This window comes from Hypomesus nipponensis, chromosome 21, assembly GCF_054491055.1.
Source record: "Hypomesus nipponensis isolate SF chromosome 21, ASM5449105v1, whole genome shotgun sequence".
NCBI classification, from domain to species: domain Eukaryota; kingdom Metazoa; phylum Chordata; class Actinopteri; order Osmeriformes; family Osmeridae; genus Hypomesus; species Hypomesus nipponensis.
In genome coordinates, this window is record NC_140381.1 from 542,353 (window position 1) to 560,631 (window position 18,279).

The 18,279-nt window shown below is 49.8% G+C and overlaps 1 protein-coding gene across 1 annotated transcript; it reads left to right on the forward strand.

The window, feature by feature from the left end:
• Positions 1-2,698: 2,698 nt before the first annotated feature.
• Positions 2,699-18,108, forward strand: LOC146237215 (3',5'-cyclic-AMP phosphodiesterase 4C-like). The gene is made up of 18 exons (XM_084685888.1): positions 2,699-2,740; positions 4,562-4,696; positions 4,945-5,066; positions 5,342-5,524; positions 5,837-5,876; positions 6,380-6,481; positions 8,899-9,030; positions 9,113-9,206; positions 10,225-10,382; positions 10,832-10,930; positions 11,721-11,885; positions 12,733-12,832; positions 12,953-13,107; positions 14,160-14,282; positions 14,834-14,934; positions 15,843-15,924; positions 16,100-16,612; positions 17,773-18,108. Exons 1-18 carry the CDS (start codon positions 2,699-2,701, stop codon positions 18,106-18,108), a joined length of 2,682 nt encoding a protein of 893 aa, XP_084542014.1.
• Positions 18,109-18,279: the final 171 nt, after the last annotated feature.

Here is an 18,279-nt window from a genome sequence, read left to right on the forward strand (position 1 = left end):
GTTTTCCTTGAGGGTTGAGGGGCAGTTCTATCGGCGTATGTGAAGCCCTATGTGACATTGCTTCTAAAAAGGGCTATACAAATACTGTACATTTGGTTTGATTTGAAAATACAGTAACCATCACAACTTAGTACTGCAAAGAACACAGAAAACCCTCTGGTGTGCTGGATCCAGCCTTGAAAACACTCCACACCTATGTCACCACAGGACAATTCCATTGACTGCAGGAGACTTACCCTGGTATATGGGTTTTAGTCATACAACTTCCACCGCCACACAGAGAAAAACTCTTCAATTGGGTTGAGAAAAGGGCTGTATGATGGAAGACAACCAGTAAAAAAAAATGCTGGTTGATGTTGAACTATTGTTGTATTTGGACACCACAGTGAAAGCTGACATTGTCTAACCCTAACCCTAACCCTGACATCGTCATACACCAGCATTAGAAACAAGTGTCAACAATTTTGAGTCATTGTGTTTTACAGATGACAAGTTTGCCCCCTGTGTTTACCATTTTGCAGCACAAGTGCAAAATGTGTTTAGTGAATGAGAATGTGTTTAGAGTTTTGCCAAAAGAGTGTCTGATTTGACAAATTGGTTTAGTTCACTGAACATTTGATTCAGATAATGGGGTTTAGTGTTTTAGCAATTGTGAAAACCTGAAACCCTCCTCTGGCACCACCTGCTGGTGAAATACTGTAATTGTAAATGTAACTGTGACTGTGAGGCTGGAGGCAGGGTACTGACTGAAGCTGTTTCACCATACGTGAAACACAACTGTCTCTGTATGGTTCAGGCTGTTGCCCCCCCTGGTGGTCACAGTGAGGTAGTGTATAGTTCAGGCTGCCATCATGGATAGCATCATTACTCAGATTATCAACTGCTCACCACTGTTTGCTGTCTGGAAAAGAACCTGATGATTAACCTGTGGTGCTGACCTGGAGGCTGAAGTAGCACCGTACATTTCAATGTATAATCAATGTTTTGATTACATTTTAGAACATTTTGGATTTATCAACAGATCACCTGATAATATGTTGTGTTTTGTGTTGTGATGGATGTATACGTTTATATAGATACAGATGTACATCCATATGTTTATATACATCTATATAGGTACAGATATATAGATCATTTTTACTTGAATGAAGATACATGTATTTTTTTTAAGGTACAGATGTAGATATCCACAGTGTAACATTCATGGTTTGTTATGATAGATAGAGACAGAGGGCTATATGTGTGTGAGGTAGAGAGACAGAGAGGGCTGTGTGTGTGAGGTAGAGAGAGACAGAGGGAGAGAGAGAGAGAGAGAGAGAGGGCTATGTGTGAGGTAGAGAGAGAGAGAGAGAGAGGGCTATGTGTGAGGTAGAGAGAGAGAGAGAGAGAGAGAGAGGGCTGTGTGTGTGAGGTAGAGAGAGAGGGCTATGTGTGTAAGAGAGCACGGTGTTGAGAATCGTAGATGACGATGGGAGGAGCAATGGAAGAGATTAAGAGGGGAGGATGGCTGAGACCACTGAAGCGACAGGGGAGGGGGGTTTGGGGGAGACCACTGTGGAAGGGGAGGAAGGGGGAGGAGAGCGGGTGCATCCTCCACTGTAACACGCGCCTGCAGAGAGCGAGCAAGGAGGACAGAGGGAGGAGAGGAAGAAGAGAAGAAACCTTCCCAGCGATCTTGAGGCGATCAAGGTGAGTGTGTGTGTCTGTGTCTGTGTGTGTGTGTCTGTGTGTGTGTGTGTCTGTGTGTGTGTGTGTCTGTGTCTGTGTGTGTGTGTGTGTGTGTGTGTCTGTGTGTGTGTGTGTGTGTGTGTGTGTGTGTGTGTGTGTGTGTGTGTGTCTGTGTGTGTGTGTGTGTGTGTGTGCATCTAGCACATGCTGTTCATGTGTACACATGATGTTGGGCTAGTCCTCATGTATCCTGTGTGTGTGTGTGTCCTGTGTAGAGGGTGTGTTCCTACATCACCTTATTCTGTGGGATTACAATTCTAAAATCCCTTGGTTCACTGTTAACCACAGATATACACACAAAGATACACACACACATGCAGACACAAAGAGTTAGAAGTGGGTCACATCAGTCCGTCCTGTGAAGAGTCTGGTTGTGAATGAGCTGTTAAGCTGTTGAGAAGTGTGTGTATGTGTGTGCACGTGTCTGTGTGTGTGAATGCTTGTATGTGTGTGTAGGTGTGTGTGTGTTAATAACATAACTTAACCCTCTCGGTTTCCCACCTAGGTTCCAAAATCATCATCCAATCACAGCCAGGATTACAATACTAGCCATGGGGCCTCTCTGTTCAGAAGCAGGCTTCTAGGACCCTCTTTTCTCTTGTACGCTGATGGCCCAATCACAAGCAAGCACTCTGAGAAAGACGGATCTAGCTGGCCAATCACAGAAAGGCTTACTACCCCGAGTAACCATGTCAAGGATTCTACAACTCCCCTCAATACATCAGACTGGGCTCACTAGCACCTGCTGATTGTGTCAGGTGTTTCACAAGACTACAGATCTGGCCAATCAGAACTTGAGGAGGTGTACGCCAGAGAGGAGGTGATTGGCTGTCAGATGGGGGCCTGGGTTTGACCCCCCTGGGGGTGTTTGACCTTGGTTCGACCCCTGACCCCTGACCTGGCGCTGCAGCTCCTCTGTTGTCTGGGTTCTGCTCAGCTCCGCCCAGGAGCGCAGGGCCAGCCAATCAGCATGAAGAAGAGTCGTAGCGTGCTGATGGTCACTGGAGAACAGGTACACACACACCTTACTCACACACCACAGACACACACATATACATACATTGAGGTGCATACACACAGTTAAACACACAAACACAGATAGATGAATACACTCTACATACACACACACAGATAGATGAATACACTCTACATACACACACACAGATAGATGAATACTCTCCACACACACACACATCCTCGCATAGACAAGCTCTCTCTGCCCAGACAGACAGCAGTGGGTGCGTGTGTGTAAGGTGTTTGTGTGTGTGGAAGACTTGGAGGAGGGGAGAGAGAGGAGGAGAGGAGGAGAGGAGAGAGAGAGGCGGAGAGGAGAGAGGCGAAGAGGAGAGAGACGAAGAGGAGAGAGACGGAGAGGAGAGAGAGAGAGAGAGAGAGAGAGAGAGAGAGAGGCGGAGAGGAGAAAGAGAGGCGGAGAGGAGAGAGAGAGGCGGTGAGGAGAGAGAGTGGTTTGTTTACAGGAAGAGTCCTAGTGTCGGGACACCTGCATAGATGGTACTTGTTGTACCACACTTCTTTTTGGGATAAATGTGTGTGAGACTATTTGTACGTGTGGACATGTGTGTGTGTGCATGATGTGTGTGTGTGCATGACGTGTGTGTGCATGATGTGTGTGTGTGCATGACGTGTGTGTGCATGATGTGTGTGTGTGTGTGTATGATGTGTGTGTGTGTGTACATCTGAAGGACTTCAAACGCAGCATGGAGGAAACACGGCACTGTTGCCTAGCAACTGCTGCCATTCCCCCAGTGTTGCTACGGTGCTGCAGTGCAGATCAGGAGAGGGCTCATTCACACACACACACCGTACACACACACACACACCATACACACACAAACACACCATACACACACACAAAAAACACATACCACACACACACTCTACACACCAATCACAGCCCCCGCCCCACACACACACACCCCACACACACATCTCCAATAATAACACATATAAGGATACAGTGGTGTTTTCTGAGTGTCCTTAGTTAGCTGCTGTTCACATGGAGCGCCCCCTGCTGGATTGTGTGGTACTGCAGGAGTGCACAAGTACTCAGAGTCCAGAAGGGATGCTTAAGGCCGATTTATACCTCTCCGACTCGCGGAGTCGGACGGCTCTGCGTGCTGAAAGCAATTCACTGCCAGAACAGTAGATGGCGCTGCACTGCGATGCTAGCTAGGTTATCGAAAAGTTGGAGCAAATTTACACATGAGTCGTTTCCTCAATAAAATAAGCACATTTTCTGCAACTACACTGCCCATTTCTCGTCACATTTTAATTCAGATGCTGATGCTGATGTACTGTTTAGCTGAAATATGAATTGAAAAAACTTACAACAATGGCGGTCAAAGGATTCTGTTCTCTTGTTGGTCACGGCATCCCCGCCCCGCCCCTGACGCAAGCGGTTCTTAAACGGATCAATCACAGCCAAGGGGTATCAGTAAAATGACGGACAGATAGTCAGGAAAATCAGGAGGTGCATGCAGAGCTCTCTCAGGGGCTCGGAGAGGGCTCGGAGAGGGAGTTCCTTGACGGAGAAGGCGTTCCCTGTGTGCGTGTCCGTAAAAACACAGAAGTATAAATTGGCCTTTAGAGTAGATCTTGCTTTTTCAATGACTCATTTTATCTCCTTGTCTGTTTCTCAATCTCTGTCTCTCTGTTTCATTCTGCTTCTGCTCTTTCTCCAACGCTCTTCCCCCTCCCTCCCTCCCCCTCCCTCCCCCTCCCTCCCCCTCCCTCCCCCTCCCCTCCCCTCCCCTCTCTCCTCCCTCCCTCCCTCCCTCCCTCCCCCTCCCCACCCCCTCTCCCCTGTGATCAGGACAGCGATGCAGAGACTCCCGGGGGCGGGGAGAGGGGGGAGCCTGCTCAGTACAGCCGCTCCTATACGTCGGGAGCTACCCTGGGGGCGGAGCTGCGAAGGGGGCGGAGCAGGAGACTCTCCTCCAGTTTGCAGGTGAGGGACTAGCTAGCAGCTAACGACTAGCTAGCAGCTAACAACTAGCTAGCAGCTAACGACTAGCTAGTTCCAAACAAGCGACCTGTTACGTAAATAGCTACTTAATATACAAGGTGTACATTGGCTAGCTACGCACCTAGCTTGCAGACCAACCGTCACCGGGGTTACCTGCCTAACTCTGACTGTGTCTATGCATTGGCTGTTGTGTCATTCTGTCATGTTATTCTGTTTCCCGATTGGTGCAGGTGCCATGTTGGCTCCGGCCCCGTGACAGGACGCGCTCTCCTGAGGTTCAGAACAACGTGCCCCGCCCCACAACCCTGCCCCTGCACATACCTCCACGCATCGCCATCACACACCCAGATGGGTACGCACGCACACACACACACACACACTATATACACACTATATGCACACACACACTATATACACACTAAATACACACACACACACAGACACACTCACACACACACACACACTATAAACACACTCACACTATATACACACTCACACACACTATATACACACTTATACAGATACACACACACACACTATATACACACACACGCAGACACACACACAGGAATAGTTCCTAACACACATTGTCCTTCTTGTGTGTATGTGTTGCTGCGTGTGTTCCAGGTACGAGATGGAGAACGGGGGGGTGTTTCCTGGCCACACCCCCCTGGGGTCCCAGAGCCCGGTGCTGACCCTCCACCCCTGCCTCCACCAGGGCCAGAGAAGAGAGTCCTTCCTGTACCGCTCCGACTCCGACTACGACATGTCCCCCAAGACACTGTCACGCAACTCTGCCACCAGCGAGGGGTGAGGAAGAGGGAGGGAGGCAGGGAGAGGAGGGGGAGTGTCTATATAAAGTAGCCTGCAACATACACGCACATCTAGGATAACAGAACTTTATACTGTTTTCTCCCACCGTCTCTCTCTCCGTCTCTCTCCCTCTCTCCCCCTCACCTCTCTCCCCCTCTCTCTCTCCCCCTCTTCTCTCTCCCCCTCACCTCTCTCCCCCTCTCTTCTCTCCTCCTCTCCTCTCTCCTCCTCTCCTCTCTCCCCTTCTCCTCTCTCCCCCTCTCCTCTCTCCCCCTCTCCTCTCTCCCCCTCTCCTCTCTCTTCTCTCAGACATACAGGTGAAGACTTCATTGTTACTCCGTTTGCTCAGGTCGGTTTGCTGTGTGTCACAACACTGTTGCACACACATACACTTGTTTAAACACATATGTTACATTACATTTACATTTAGTCATTTAGCAGACACTCTTATCCAGAGCGACTTACAGTAAGTACAGGGACATCCTCCCGAGGCAAATAGGGTGAAGTGCCTTGCCCAAGGACACAAAGTCATTTGGCACGGCCGGGTATCAAAGCAGCAACCTTTGGGGGGAATGGTACATGTATGTACACATATATACACACACACACACACAGATATACACATATGTAGAGACACTACATATACATGTGTATATACACACATAGAAATACAAAGAGTAAACTTATAACAATTTAAGTAAATTAATAACAAAAACCTGTTCTGGTTTTGGAAAGCTGGAGTGCTGATAAATATCATAGAAATAGAAAGAATAGAATACAGTAGTCAGGAGAGCTCCATTCTACATGTGTCCGTGTTGTCATAGTGACCCCTGACCTTGTGATGTCACAAAGGTGTTGGCCAGTCTGCGGTCGGTCCGGAACAACTTCACTCTCCTGGCCAACATCTCCACGGCAACCATGAGGTCAGTGTCGTTTGGGGACCTCCCCTTGAAGGTGTGGTGGTGTGGGGGTGTGGTGGTGTGGAGGTGTGGTGGTGTGGTGACGTGGGGGTGTGGAGGGGTGAAGGTGTGGAGGTGTAGGGGTGTGGAGGTGTGGTGGCGTGGAGGCGTGGTGGCGTGGAGGCGTGGGGGCGTGGAGGCGTGGAGGCGTGAAGGCGTGGGGGCGTGGAGGTGTGGGGGCGTGGGGGCGTGGTGGCGTGGAGGCGTGGGGGCGTGGGGGCATGGAGGCGTGGTGGCGTGGTGGCGTGTTGGTGTGGGGGTGTGGGGGTGTGGTGGTGTGGTGGTGCGGTGGTGCGGTGGTGCTGTGGTGCTGTGGTGTGGTGGTGTGGGGGTGTGGGGGTGTGGGGGTGTGGAGGTGTGGAGGTGTGGGGGTGTGGGGGTGTGGTGGTGTGGTGGTGCTGTGGTGTGGGGGTGTGGTGGTGTGGTGGTGTGGGGGTGTGGAGGTGTGGAGGTGTGGAGGTGTGGGGGTGTGGTGGTGTGGTGGTGTGGGGGTGTGGTGGTGTGGTGGTGTGTTGGTGTGGTGGTGCGGTGGTGCGGTGGTGCGGTGGTGCGGTGGTGCTGTGGTGTGGTGGTGTGGTGGTGTGTTGGTGTGGTGGTGTGGTGTGGTGGTGTGGTGGTGTGTTGGTGTGGTGGTGTGGTGGTGTGGTGGTATGGTGGTGTGGTGGTGTGTTGGTGTGGTGGTGTGGTGGTGTGGTGGTGTGGTGGTGCTGTGGTGTGGTGGTGTGGTGGTGCTGTGGTGCTGTGGTGCTGTGGTGTGGTGGTGTGGTGGTGTGTTGGTGTGTTGGTGTGGTGGTGCTGATGGTGTGGTGGTGTGGTGGTGTGGTGGTGCTGTGGTGTGGAGGTGTGGTGGTGTGGTGGTGTGGTGGTGCTGTGGTGTGGTGGTGTGGTGGTGTGGTGGTGTGTTGGTGTGGTGGTGCTGTGGTGTGGAGGTGTGGTGGTGTGGTGGTGCTGTGGTGTGGTGGTGTGGTGGTGCTGTGGTGTGGTGGTGCTGTGGTGTGGTGGTGTGGAGGTGTGGAGGTGTGGTGGTGTGGTGGTGTGTTGGTGTGGTGGTGCTGTGGTGTGGTGGTGCTGTGGTGTGGTGGTATGGTGGTGTGGTGGTGCTGTGGTGTGGAGGTGTGGAGGTGTGGTGGTGTGGTGGTGTGTTGGTGTGGTGGTGTGGTGGTGCTGTGGTGTGGAGGTGTGGAGGTGTGGTGGTGTGTTGGAATGGGGGTGTGGGGGTGTGGAGGTGTGGAGGTGTGGGGGTGTGGGGGTGTGGTGGTGTGGTGGTGCTGTGGTGTGGGGGTGTGGTGGTGTGGTGGTGTGGGGGTGTGGAGGTGTGGAGATGTGGAGGTGTGGAGGTGTGGGGGTGTGGTGGTGTGGGGGTGTGGGGGTGTGGTGGAGTGGTGGTGTGGTGGTGTGGTGGTGTGGTGGTGCTATGGTGTGGTGGTGTGGTGGTGCTGTGGTGCTGTGGTGTGGTGGTGTGGTGGTGTGTTGGTGTGGTGGTGCTGTGGTGTGGTGGTGTGGTGGTGTGGTGGTGCTGTGGTGTGGTGGTGTGGTGGTGTGGTGGTGTGTTGGTGTGGTGGTGTGGTGGTGCTGTGGTGTGGTGGTGTGGAGGTGTGGTGGTGTGGTGGTGCTGTGGTGTGGAGGTGCTGTGGTGTGGTGGTGTGGTGGTGCTGTGGTGTGGAGGTGTGGAGGTGTGGAGGTGTGGTGGTGTGGTGGTGCTGTGGTGTGGTGGTGCTGTGGTGTGGTGGTGTGGTGGTGTGGTGGTGTGTTGGTGTGGTGGTGCTGTGGTGTGGTGGTGTGGTGGTGTGGTGGTGTGGTGGTGTGTTGGTGTGGTGGTGCTGTGGTGTGGTGGTGTGGTGGTGTGGTGGTGTGGTGGTGTGGTGGTGTGGTGGTATGGTGGTGTGGTGGTGTGTTGGTGTGGTGGTATGGTGGTGCTGTGGTGTGGAGGTGTGGAGGTGTGGTGGTGTGTTGGTGTGGTGGTGTGGTGGTGCTGTGGTGTGGAGGTGTGGAGGTGTGGTGGTGTGTTGGTGTGGTGGTGTGGTGGTGCTGTGGAGGTGTGGTGGTGTGTTGGTGTGATGCTGTGGTGGTGCTGTGGTGTGGTGGTGTGGTGGTGTGTTGGTGTGGTGGTGTGGTGGTGTGTTGGTGTGGTGGTGTGGTGGTGTGGTGGTGTGGTGGTGTGGTGGTGTGTTGGTGTGGTGGTATGGTGGTGTTGTGGTGTGGAGGTGTGGAGGTGTGGTGGTGTGGTGGTGTGGTGGTGTGGTGGTGTGGTGGTGTGGTGGTGTGGTGGTGTGGTGGTGCTGTGGTGTGGTGGTATGGTGGTATGGTGGTGTGGTGGTATGGTGGTATGGTGGTATGGTGGTGTGGTGGTGTGGTGCGGTGTTGTGTGCTGAAGCTGCAGCTCCTGTCCTCAGGGGGGCGCCCCAGCGTCAGGGCGGAGCTGCTCTGTCAGAGGAGCAGCACCAGCAGGTTGCCCAGGAGACGCTGCTGGAGCTGGACTGGTGTCTGGAGCAGCTGGACACTCTGCAGACACACCGCTCCGTCTCCGACATGGCCTCAAACAAGGTAACCACCACCAGCGGGTCACCACGGTAACCATCACATGACCCTAACCCTGATGTAACCCCAGCATGACCTCCTCCCTCAGTTCAAGCGGATGCTGAACAGGGAGCTGTCTCACCTGTCAGAGACGAGTCGCTCTGGGAACCAGGTGTCAGAGTACATCTCCAGCACCTTCCTGGGTGAGACTGTCTACCTGTCTACCTGTATGCCTGTCTACCTGTCTCCCTGTCTCCCTGTATCTCTGTCTACCTGTGTCCCTGTCTCTTTGTCTACCTGTCTCCCTGTCTACCTGTCTGCCTGTCTACCTGTCTCCCTGTCTCTTTGTCTACCTGTCTCCCTATCTACCTGTCTGTCTGTCTACCTGTCTCTCTGTCTCCCTGACTCTCTGTCTCCCTGTCTCCCTGTCTCTCTGTCTCCCTGTCTCCCTGTCTCTTTGTCTACCTGTCTCCATGTCTACCTGTCTACCTGTCTGCCTGTCTGCCTGTCTGCCTGTCTACCTGTCTCCCTGTCTCTCTGTCTCCCTGTCTACCTGTCACCCTGTCTCCCTGTCTACCTGTCACCCTGTCTCCCTGTGTCCCTGTGTACCTGTCTCCCTGTGTGTGTGCAGACAAGCAGCACGAGGTGGACCTGACTCCCTGACTCCCTGTGTGTGTGCAGACAAGCAGCACGAGGTGGACCTGACTCCCTGACTCCCTGTGTGTGTGCAGACAAGCAGCACGAGGTGGACCTGACTCCCTGACTCCCTGTGTGTGTGCAGACAAGCAGCACGAGGTGGACCTGACTCCCTGTGTGTGTGCAGACAAGCAGCACGAGGTGGACCTGACTCCCTGTGTGTGTGCAGACAAGCAGCACGAGGTGGACCTGACTCCCTGACTCCCTGTGTGTGTGCAGACAAGCAGCACGAGGTGGACCTGACTCCCTGACTCCCTGTGTGTGTGCAGACAAGCAGCACGAGGTGGACCTGACTCCCTGACTCCCTGTGTGTGTGCAGACAAGCAGCACGAGGTGGACCTGACTCCCTGACTCCCTGTGTGTGTGCAGACAAGCAGCACGAGGTGGACCTGACTCCCTGACTCCCTGACTCCCTGACTCCCTGTGTGTGTGCAGACAAGCAGCACGAGGTGGACCTGACTCCCTGACTCCCTGACTCCCTGACTCCCTGACTCCCTGACTCCCTGACTCCCTGTGTGTGTGCAGACAAGCAGCACGAGGTGGACCTGACTCCGTCCCCCCTGAAGGAGCTCCCCTTGAGCTTGATCCTGGGGGTGAGGAAACTGCCTCACAGCTCCTCCCTCTCCAGTGCCTCACTGCCTCGCTTCGGGGTGCCTTCCCCCCGGGAGGACGAGCTGGCCCAGGTACACACACACACACACACACACACACACACACACACACACACACACATACACACACACACACACACACACATACACAAATGTTTAAATGCACTTACACTAGGGATGGGAATCTTTTCGTACCTCACGTTTCGATTAGATTAAAAATTGATTCACGATTTTTTCCATTCAAATTGTTTTCATATTTCGAATCAATATATGCTTACATTTGATTCCAGTTTGATGTTTAATGTTACTTGTTTCTATTTGATTGTGATAGGCAGTTGTGTTGAAGAAAAAAATCCCAATGCATCAAAACCTTGACATTTATTGTTTTTATTTAAAAAAACGATTTTTGATATTTGTGAATCAACATAAATCGCTAAAAGACTAAATCGCGATTCAAATGCGAATCGATTTTTCCCCAACCCCTAACTTACACAGTCATTGATGTATGTGTGTGTGTGTAGGAGCTGGAGGACCTGAACAAGTGGAGCTTCAACATCTTCAAGGTGGCAGAGATGTCCATAAACAGACCTCTCTGCTGCGTTATGTATGCCATCTTCCAGGTGAGACAGTGTAGTGTTTGGGTCAAGTCTCGGGTGCTAAGTGGTTTAATAACAGGTTTAATAACAGTTTTAATAACAGTTTTAATAACAGGTTTAATAACAGTTTTAATAACAGTTTTAATAACAGGTTTAATAACAGTTTTAATAACAGGTTTAATAACAGTTTTAATAACAGGTTTAATAACAGGTTTAATAACAGTTTTAATAACAGGTTTAATAACAGGTTTAATAACAGTTTTAATAACAGTTTTAATAACAGTTTTAATAACAGTTTTAATAACAGGTTTAATAACAGTTTTAATAACAGGTTTAATAACAGTTTTAATAACAGGTTTAATAACAGGTTTAATAACAGTTTTAATAACAGTTTTAATAACAGTTTTAATAACAGGTTTAATAACAGTTTTAATAACAGGTTTAATAACAGTTTTAATAACAGGTTTAATAACAGGTTTAATAACAGTTTTAATAACAGGTTTAATAACAGGTTTAATAACAGTTTTAATAACAGGTTTAATAACAGTTTTAATAACAGTTTTAATAACAGGTTTAATAACAGGTTTAATAACAGTTTTAATAACAGGTTTAATAACAGTTTTAATAACAGGTTTAATAACAGTTTTAATAACAGGTTTAATAACAGTTTTAATAACAGTTTTAATAACAGTTTTAATAACAGGTTTAATAACAGTTTGAAATGGGAGTGAATGTTTGGGCCCCACTAGAATAGAAAAGCAAACTTGTGTGTAATGTGCATGTGTAATGTGCATGTGTATGTGTCTGTCTGCAGGAGCGGGAGCTGTTGAAGACCTTCAGGATTCCGGTTGACACCTTCATGAACTATGTGTTGACCTTGGAGGATCATTACCATGGCAACGTGGCATACCACAACAGCCTGCACGCCGCTGACGTCACGCAGTCCATCCACGTGCTGCTGTCCTCCCCCGCCCTCCATGTGAGTACACACACACAACCTTTGACCTATAAACGACCTCCATGAACTTTAAACTACACATCCTGGCAACAATGGTGTGTGTGTGTGTGTGTATGGTGTGTGTATGGTGTGTGTGTGTGTGTATATGGTGTGTGTGTATGGTGTGTGGTGTGTGTGTATATGGTGTGTGTGTATGGTGTGTGGTGTGTGTGTATATGGTGTGTGTGTATGGTGTGTGTTTATGGTGTGTGTGTGTGTGTATATGGTGTGTGTGTATGGTGTGTGGTGTGTGTGTATATGGTGTGTGTATATGGTGTGTGTGTATGGTGTGTGTGTATGGTGTGTGTATATGGTGTGTGTGTGCATGTATGGTGTGTGTATATGGTGTGGGTGTATGGTGTGTGTATATGGTGTGTGTATATGGTGTGTGTGTATGGTGTGTGTTTATGGTGTGTGTGTGTGTGTGTATATGGTGTGTGTGTATGGTGTGTGGTGTGTGTGTATATGGTGTGTGTATATGGTGTGTGTGTATGGTGTGTGTGTATATGGTGTGTGTATGGTGTGTGTGTATATGGTGTGTGTATGGTGTGCGTGTATGGTGTGTGTATATGGTGTGTGTGTGCATGTATGGTGTGTGTATATGGTGTGTGTGTATGGTGTGTGTATATGGTGTGTGTATATGGTGTGTGTATATGGTGTATATGGTGTGTGTGTATGGTGTGTGTATGTTGTGTGTGTATGGTGTGTGTGTATATGGTGTGTGTGTGTGTGTGTGTGTATGGTGTGTGTATATGGTGTGTGGTGTGTGTATGGTGTGTGTATGGTGTGTGTATATGGTGTGTGTGTATGGTGTGTGTGTGTGTGTCAGGGTGTGTTTACTGATCTAGAGATCCTGGCTGCTCTGTTTGCTGCTGCCATCCATGATGTTGACCACCCTGGAGTCTCCAACCAGTTCCTCATCAACACCAGTGAGTTCACACACACATACACACACACTCACACACAAATCTCCCCTATTCTCATTCTAATATCTGCCAGTAAAATAAATGATCCATGCGTGTTTGCACTGTGTGTGTGTGTGTGTGCAGACTCGGAGCTGGCCCTCATGTATAACGACTCGTCGGTCCTGGAGAACCACCACCTGGCAGTGGGCTTCAGGCTGCTGCAGGAGCCCAGCTGTGACATCTTCCAGAACCTTCCCAAGAAGCAGAGACAGTCCCTCCGCAAGCTGGTCATCGACATGGTGAGACTCACACAAACACACACCTCCACCAATCACAGCCCAGTCTGCAGGACACACACCTCCACTAATCACAGCCCAGTCTGCAGGACATACACCTCCACTAATCACAGCCCAGTCTGCAGGACATACACCTCCACCAATCACAGCCCAGTCTGCAGGACACACACCTCCACTAATCACAGCCCAGTCTGCAGGACATACACCTCCACCAATCACAGCCCAGTCTGCAGGACACACACCTCCACCAATCACAGCCCAGTCTGCAGGACACACACCTCCACCAATCACAGCCCAGTCTGCAGGACACACACCTCCACCAATCACAGCCCCGTCTGCAGGACACACACCTCCACCAATCACAGCCCAGTCTGCAGGACACACACCTCCACCAATCACAGCCCAGTCTGCAGGACATACACCTCCACCATTCACAGCCCAGTCTGCAGGACACACACCTCCACCAATCACAGCCCAGTCTGCAGGACACACACCTCCACCAATCACAGCCCAGTCTGCAGGAAGGAGGAGGGGCCACAGATGGGAATGCTGGGACTTTGTGTTCATATTTTTTAATGATAAAAACATTGTTTCCATTCTGTAGAAATGTAAAGAGTTTGCACATGATCCTGTGTGTGTGTGGTGTGTGTGGTGTGTGTGTGTGTGTTTGTGTAGGTGCTAGATACAGACATGTCCAAGCACATGACCCTGTGTGTGTGTGTGTGTGTGTGTGTGTGTGTAGGTCTTAGCTACAGACATGTCCAAGCACATGACCCTGTGTGTGCGTGTGTTTGTGTGTGTGTGTGTGTGTTTCTGTAGGTGCTAGCAACTGACACGTCCAAGCACGTGACCCTGTGTGTGTGTGTGTGTGTAGGTCTTAGCTACAGACATGTCCAAGCACATGACCCTGTGTGTGTGTGTGTGTGTGTGTAGGTCTTAGCTACACACATGTCCAAGCACATGACCCTGTGTGTGTGTGTGTGTGTGTAGGTCTTAGCTACTGACACGTCCAAGCACATGACCCTGTGTGTGTGTGTGTGTGTGTGTGTGTGTAGGTCTTAGCTACAGACATGTCCAAGCACATGACCCTGCTGGCGGATCTGAAGACCATGGTGGAGACCAAGAAGGTGACCAGCTCAGGAGTTCTGCTGTTAGACCAGTACACCGAACACATCCAGGTGTGTGTGTGTGTGTGTGTAGGTCTTAGCTGCTGACATGTCCAAGCACATGACCCTGTGTGTGTGTTAGAGGGGTCAGATGGTGGTTAGGGCTACCAATCAGAAGGTTGGTTTGATTCCCGGCCGTGACAAATGACATTGTGTGGGCAAGGCACTTCACCCTACTTGCCTCGGGGGGAATGTCCCTGTACTTACTGCAGGGGTGTCCAATCCTCGTCCTCGAGGGCCGCTGTCCTGCATGTTTTAGATGTTTCCCTGCTCCAGCACATCTGATTCAAATGAATGGGTCGTTATCTAGCTCTGTAGAAGCCTGGTAACGAACATGCATTTGAATCAGGTGTGTTGGAACAGGGAAACATCTAAAACATGCAGGACAGCGGCCCTCGAGGACCAGGATTGGACACCCCTGACTTACTGTAAGTCGCTCTGGATAAGAGCGTCTGCTAAATGACTAAATGTAAATGTTTGTAGGTCCTAGCTACTGACATGTCCAAGCATATGAGCCTTTGTGCTTGTATGGTGTGTGTGTGTGTGTGTGTGTGGGTGTGTAGGTGCTGAGGAACATGGTTCACTGTGCAGACCTCAGTAACCCCACAAAGCCTCTGGCTATCTATCGCATGTGGACAGAACGCATCATGGAGGAGTTCTTCAGGTTAGAGAGGGATGGATGGATAGATGGATGGATGGATGGATAGATAGATTTTTTGTTCCAAACTTTCCTTAAATTTATTTTTCAACCTTTTGATACACAACACGACACAAAAACGTTTCAAACCTTGTTTTTAAAATGTTCAACCTTTCCAAACTTTTTTTCCCAAACTTTTTTTTTGAAAGGAGAGAGAGATCATGCCACCAAATACAGATTAGAACTAATCTGAATCAGAATCAGAAAGGGATTTATTCGCCATGAAAGTTTGCACAGACAAGGAATTTGCTTTGGCAGGAAGGTGCATACAATAAACATATAGGAATCTTAAATTTAAATATGTGGTCTAACTATACTAAGGATACATAAACTAGCAATACTAGGTGGAATAACATTAAAATAAAATATACAATAAAATAAAAGTTGCCATAAAATAATGTAATAATAATAATGTGACAAGTCTGGCTTGAATATTTAAGAGATAAGATATTTAATAAACAGTGTAACTAACAACAGTGTAATGACAACAGTGTAACCACAGTGTGACCACAGTGTAACCACAGTGTAACAACAGTGTAACCATGGTGTAACCATGGTGTAACAGCAGTGTAACCACAGTGTAACCATAATGTAACCACAGTGTAACCGCAATGTAACCACAGTGTAATAGCAGTGTAATAACAATGTAATAATGTTGTAATAACAGTGTAATAACAATGTAGTAACAGTGTAATCACAGTTTAATTATGGTATAGTAACAACATAATAGATATTGTATTTTATTACAGATATTTGTGGAAAACGAATTTGAGTGAAAAAATAAAAAGTCTGAAAAATAAATTGTAAAGTACTGATACCAGAAAGATCTACTTAAGTACAGTCCATCTCTGTTGATTGGTTGATATGTCCTCCAGGCAAGGAGACAAGGAGAGGGAGCATGGGATCGAGATCAGCCCCATGTGTGACAAACACACTGCTTCTGTGGAGAAGAGTCAGGTGACACACACACTCATCCCCTCCCCTCCCCTCTCTTCCAGGTGGAGTTTATAGACTTCATCTCTCTGTCATCCTCCTCTCCTCTCTTCTCCCCTCCTCTCCAGGTGGGGTTTATAGACTACATCTCTCCTCTCCAGGTGGGGTTTATAGACTACATCTCTCCTTTCCTCTCCAGGTGGGGTTTATAGACTACATCGCCCACCCCCTGTGGGAAACGTGGGCAGACCTGGTGCACCCAGATGCCCAGGAGCTCCTGGACACCCTGGAGGACAACAGGGAGTGGTACCTCAGCACCGTGCCCCAGTCGCCCTCTCCTCCCCCGGACAGACACCTCCATCACAGGCCCCGCTTCCAGTTCAGCATGGAGGACCTGGAGAACGGCCACAGCCATGCCTATCACAACCAGAATGGGGGGTTGAAAAGGGGGGAGGAGGTGGGGGAGGGAGAGGAGGCAGGAGAAGACGGAGAGGGAGAGGAGATGATGGAGCAGCACCAAGATCAGGAGAACCACAATGGAGAATGTTATTGTTGTGGTGCGGAGGTAGGAGGGGAGGAGGAGGGAGAAGGAAAGGGGGAGGAGGAGGGAGGAGGACAGGGGGAAGAGGAGGGAGGAGAGGGGGAAGAGGAGGGAAGAGAAGAGGGGGAAGAGGAGGGAAGAGGAGAGGGGGAAGAAGAGGGAGAAAAGGAAGTAAGAGGAGAGGGGAAGGAGGAGGGAGGAGGAGAGGGGGAAGAGGAGGGAAGAGGAGAAAGGGAAGAGGAGGGAAGAGGAGAGGGGGAAGAGGAGGAGGAGGGAAGAGGAGAGGGGAAGGAGGAGGGAGGAGGAGAGGGGGAAGAGGAGGGAAGAGGAGAGGGGGAAGAGGAGGGAGAAAAGGAAGGAAGAGGAGAGGGGAAGGAGGAGGGAGGAGGAGAGGGGGAGGGAGGAGGAGAATGGGAGGATGAGGAAGGAAGTGAAGGGGAAGGGGAGGGAGGAAGAGAGGTTGAGGAGGCAGGAGACGCATGGGATGGAGGAGAGGAAGATGACTTGGTAGAAGGAGGAGAGGAGGAGACAGAGGTGGAGGAGGGGAAGGAGGACGGTGAACAGGAGGAGGGAGAGAAGGAGGTGGAGGGTGAACAGGAGGGAGAGAAGGAGGAAGTGAAAGAGGCAATAGAGGAAGAAGAGGAAGAGGAGGAGGAGAATGAGGGTGAGAAGGAGGAAGAGAAAGAGGGTGAAGAGGAAAATGGGGAGGAAAGCTAAATATTGATAGATCATAAAATGGAAGCTGGATAGATGAGAATGTGAAAGATGGGAGAAAAGAGGGAGAGAAAAAGTATGGAGAAGGAGAGAGGGAGAGAGCTAGCTAGGAAAGTGGAGGAGGTGAGAGAGTGGGACAGCTGGAGAGGTGAGGTAACAGTGGATGGACTGAAGATGACAGAAGACATGAAGAGACCAAACAGGATGAACGTAAAAGAGGACACTTTACAGTTTGACTACAATACACATCATGCATCTGTACAATCATCACTGCCATGGGACCTAGGGACGAGGGGAACTTGTTTTATCAACCTTTTGTAGCACTCTGGACCATAAACAATGAAACACACACTCTTGTGTAGCATGCAAAAGCTGGAAGTGTTCTTCCCAGGCAGGATACACACACACTCACACACCATGAGTCTCACGAGACACTCTGACCAGTGGTGTTTTGTTTTTTTCTTCCATTTTTGTCGGAACAGAAAATTCATGAGATATTCCAGAACTTCATGAATGTTCTAGAACTGTGAGGGGTTGTCCTGGTCGTGCCTGTTCGAGCCTGCAGGGTATAACCGCTGATCCAATACCTGCCCTTGTCCTGGGATGAACACATGAAGGAGGAGATGTTTGGTGATTACTGGGATGAACACATGAAGGAGGAGATGCTTGGTGATTACTGGGATGAACACATGAAGGAGCAGATGCTTGGTGATTACTGGGATGAACACATGAAGGAGCAGATGCTTGGTGATTACTGGGATGAACACATGAAGGAGCAGATGCTTGGTGATTACTGGGATGAACACATGAAGGAGCAGATGCTTGGTGATTACTGGGATGAACACATGAAGGAGCAGATGCTTGGTGATTACTGGGATGAACACATGAAGGAGCAGATGTTTGGTGATTACTGGGATGAACACATGAAGGAGATGTTTGGTAATTACCGATGAGCCTTTGAGTGTTTTGAGAAAGTGTTTTGCTCATGGACACGAACATGGGGCCAGTGTTGGCTACCTGGATAACCTGCTACCTGGCTAACCTGCTACCTGGCTAACCTGCTACCTGGCTAACCTGCTACCTGGCTAACCTGCTACCTGGCTAACCTGCTACCTGGCTAACCT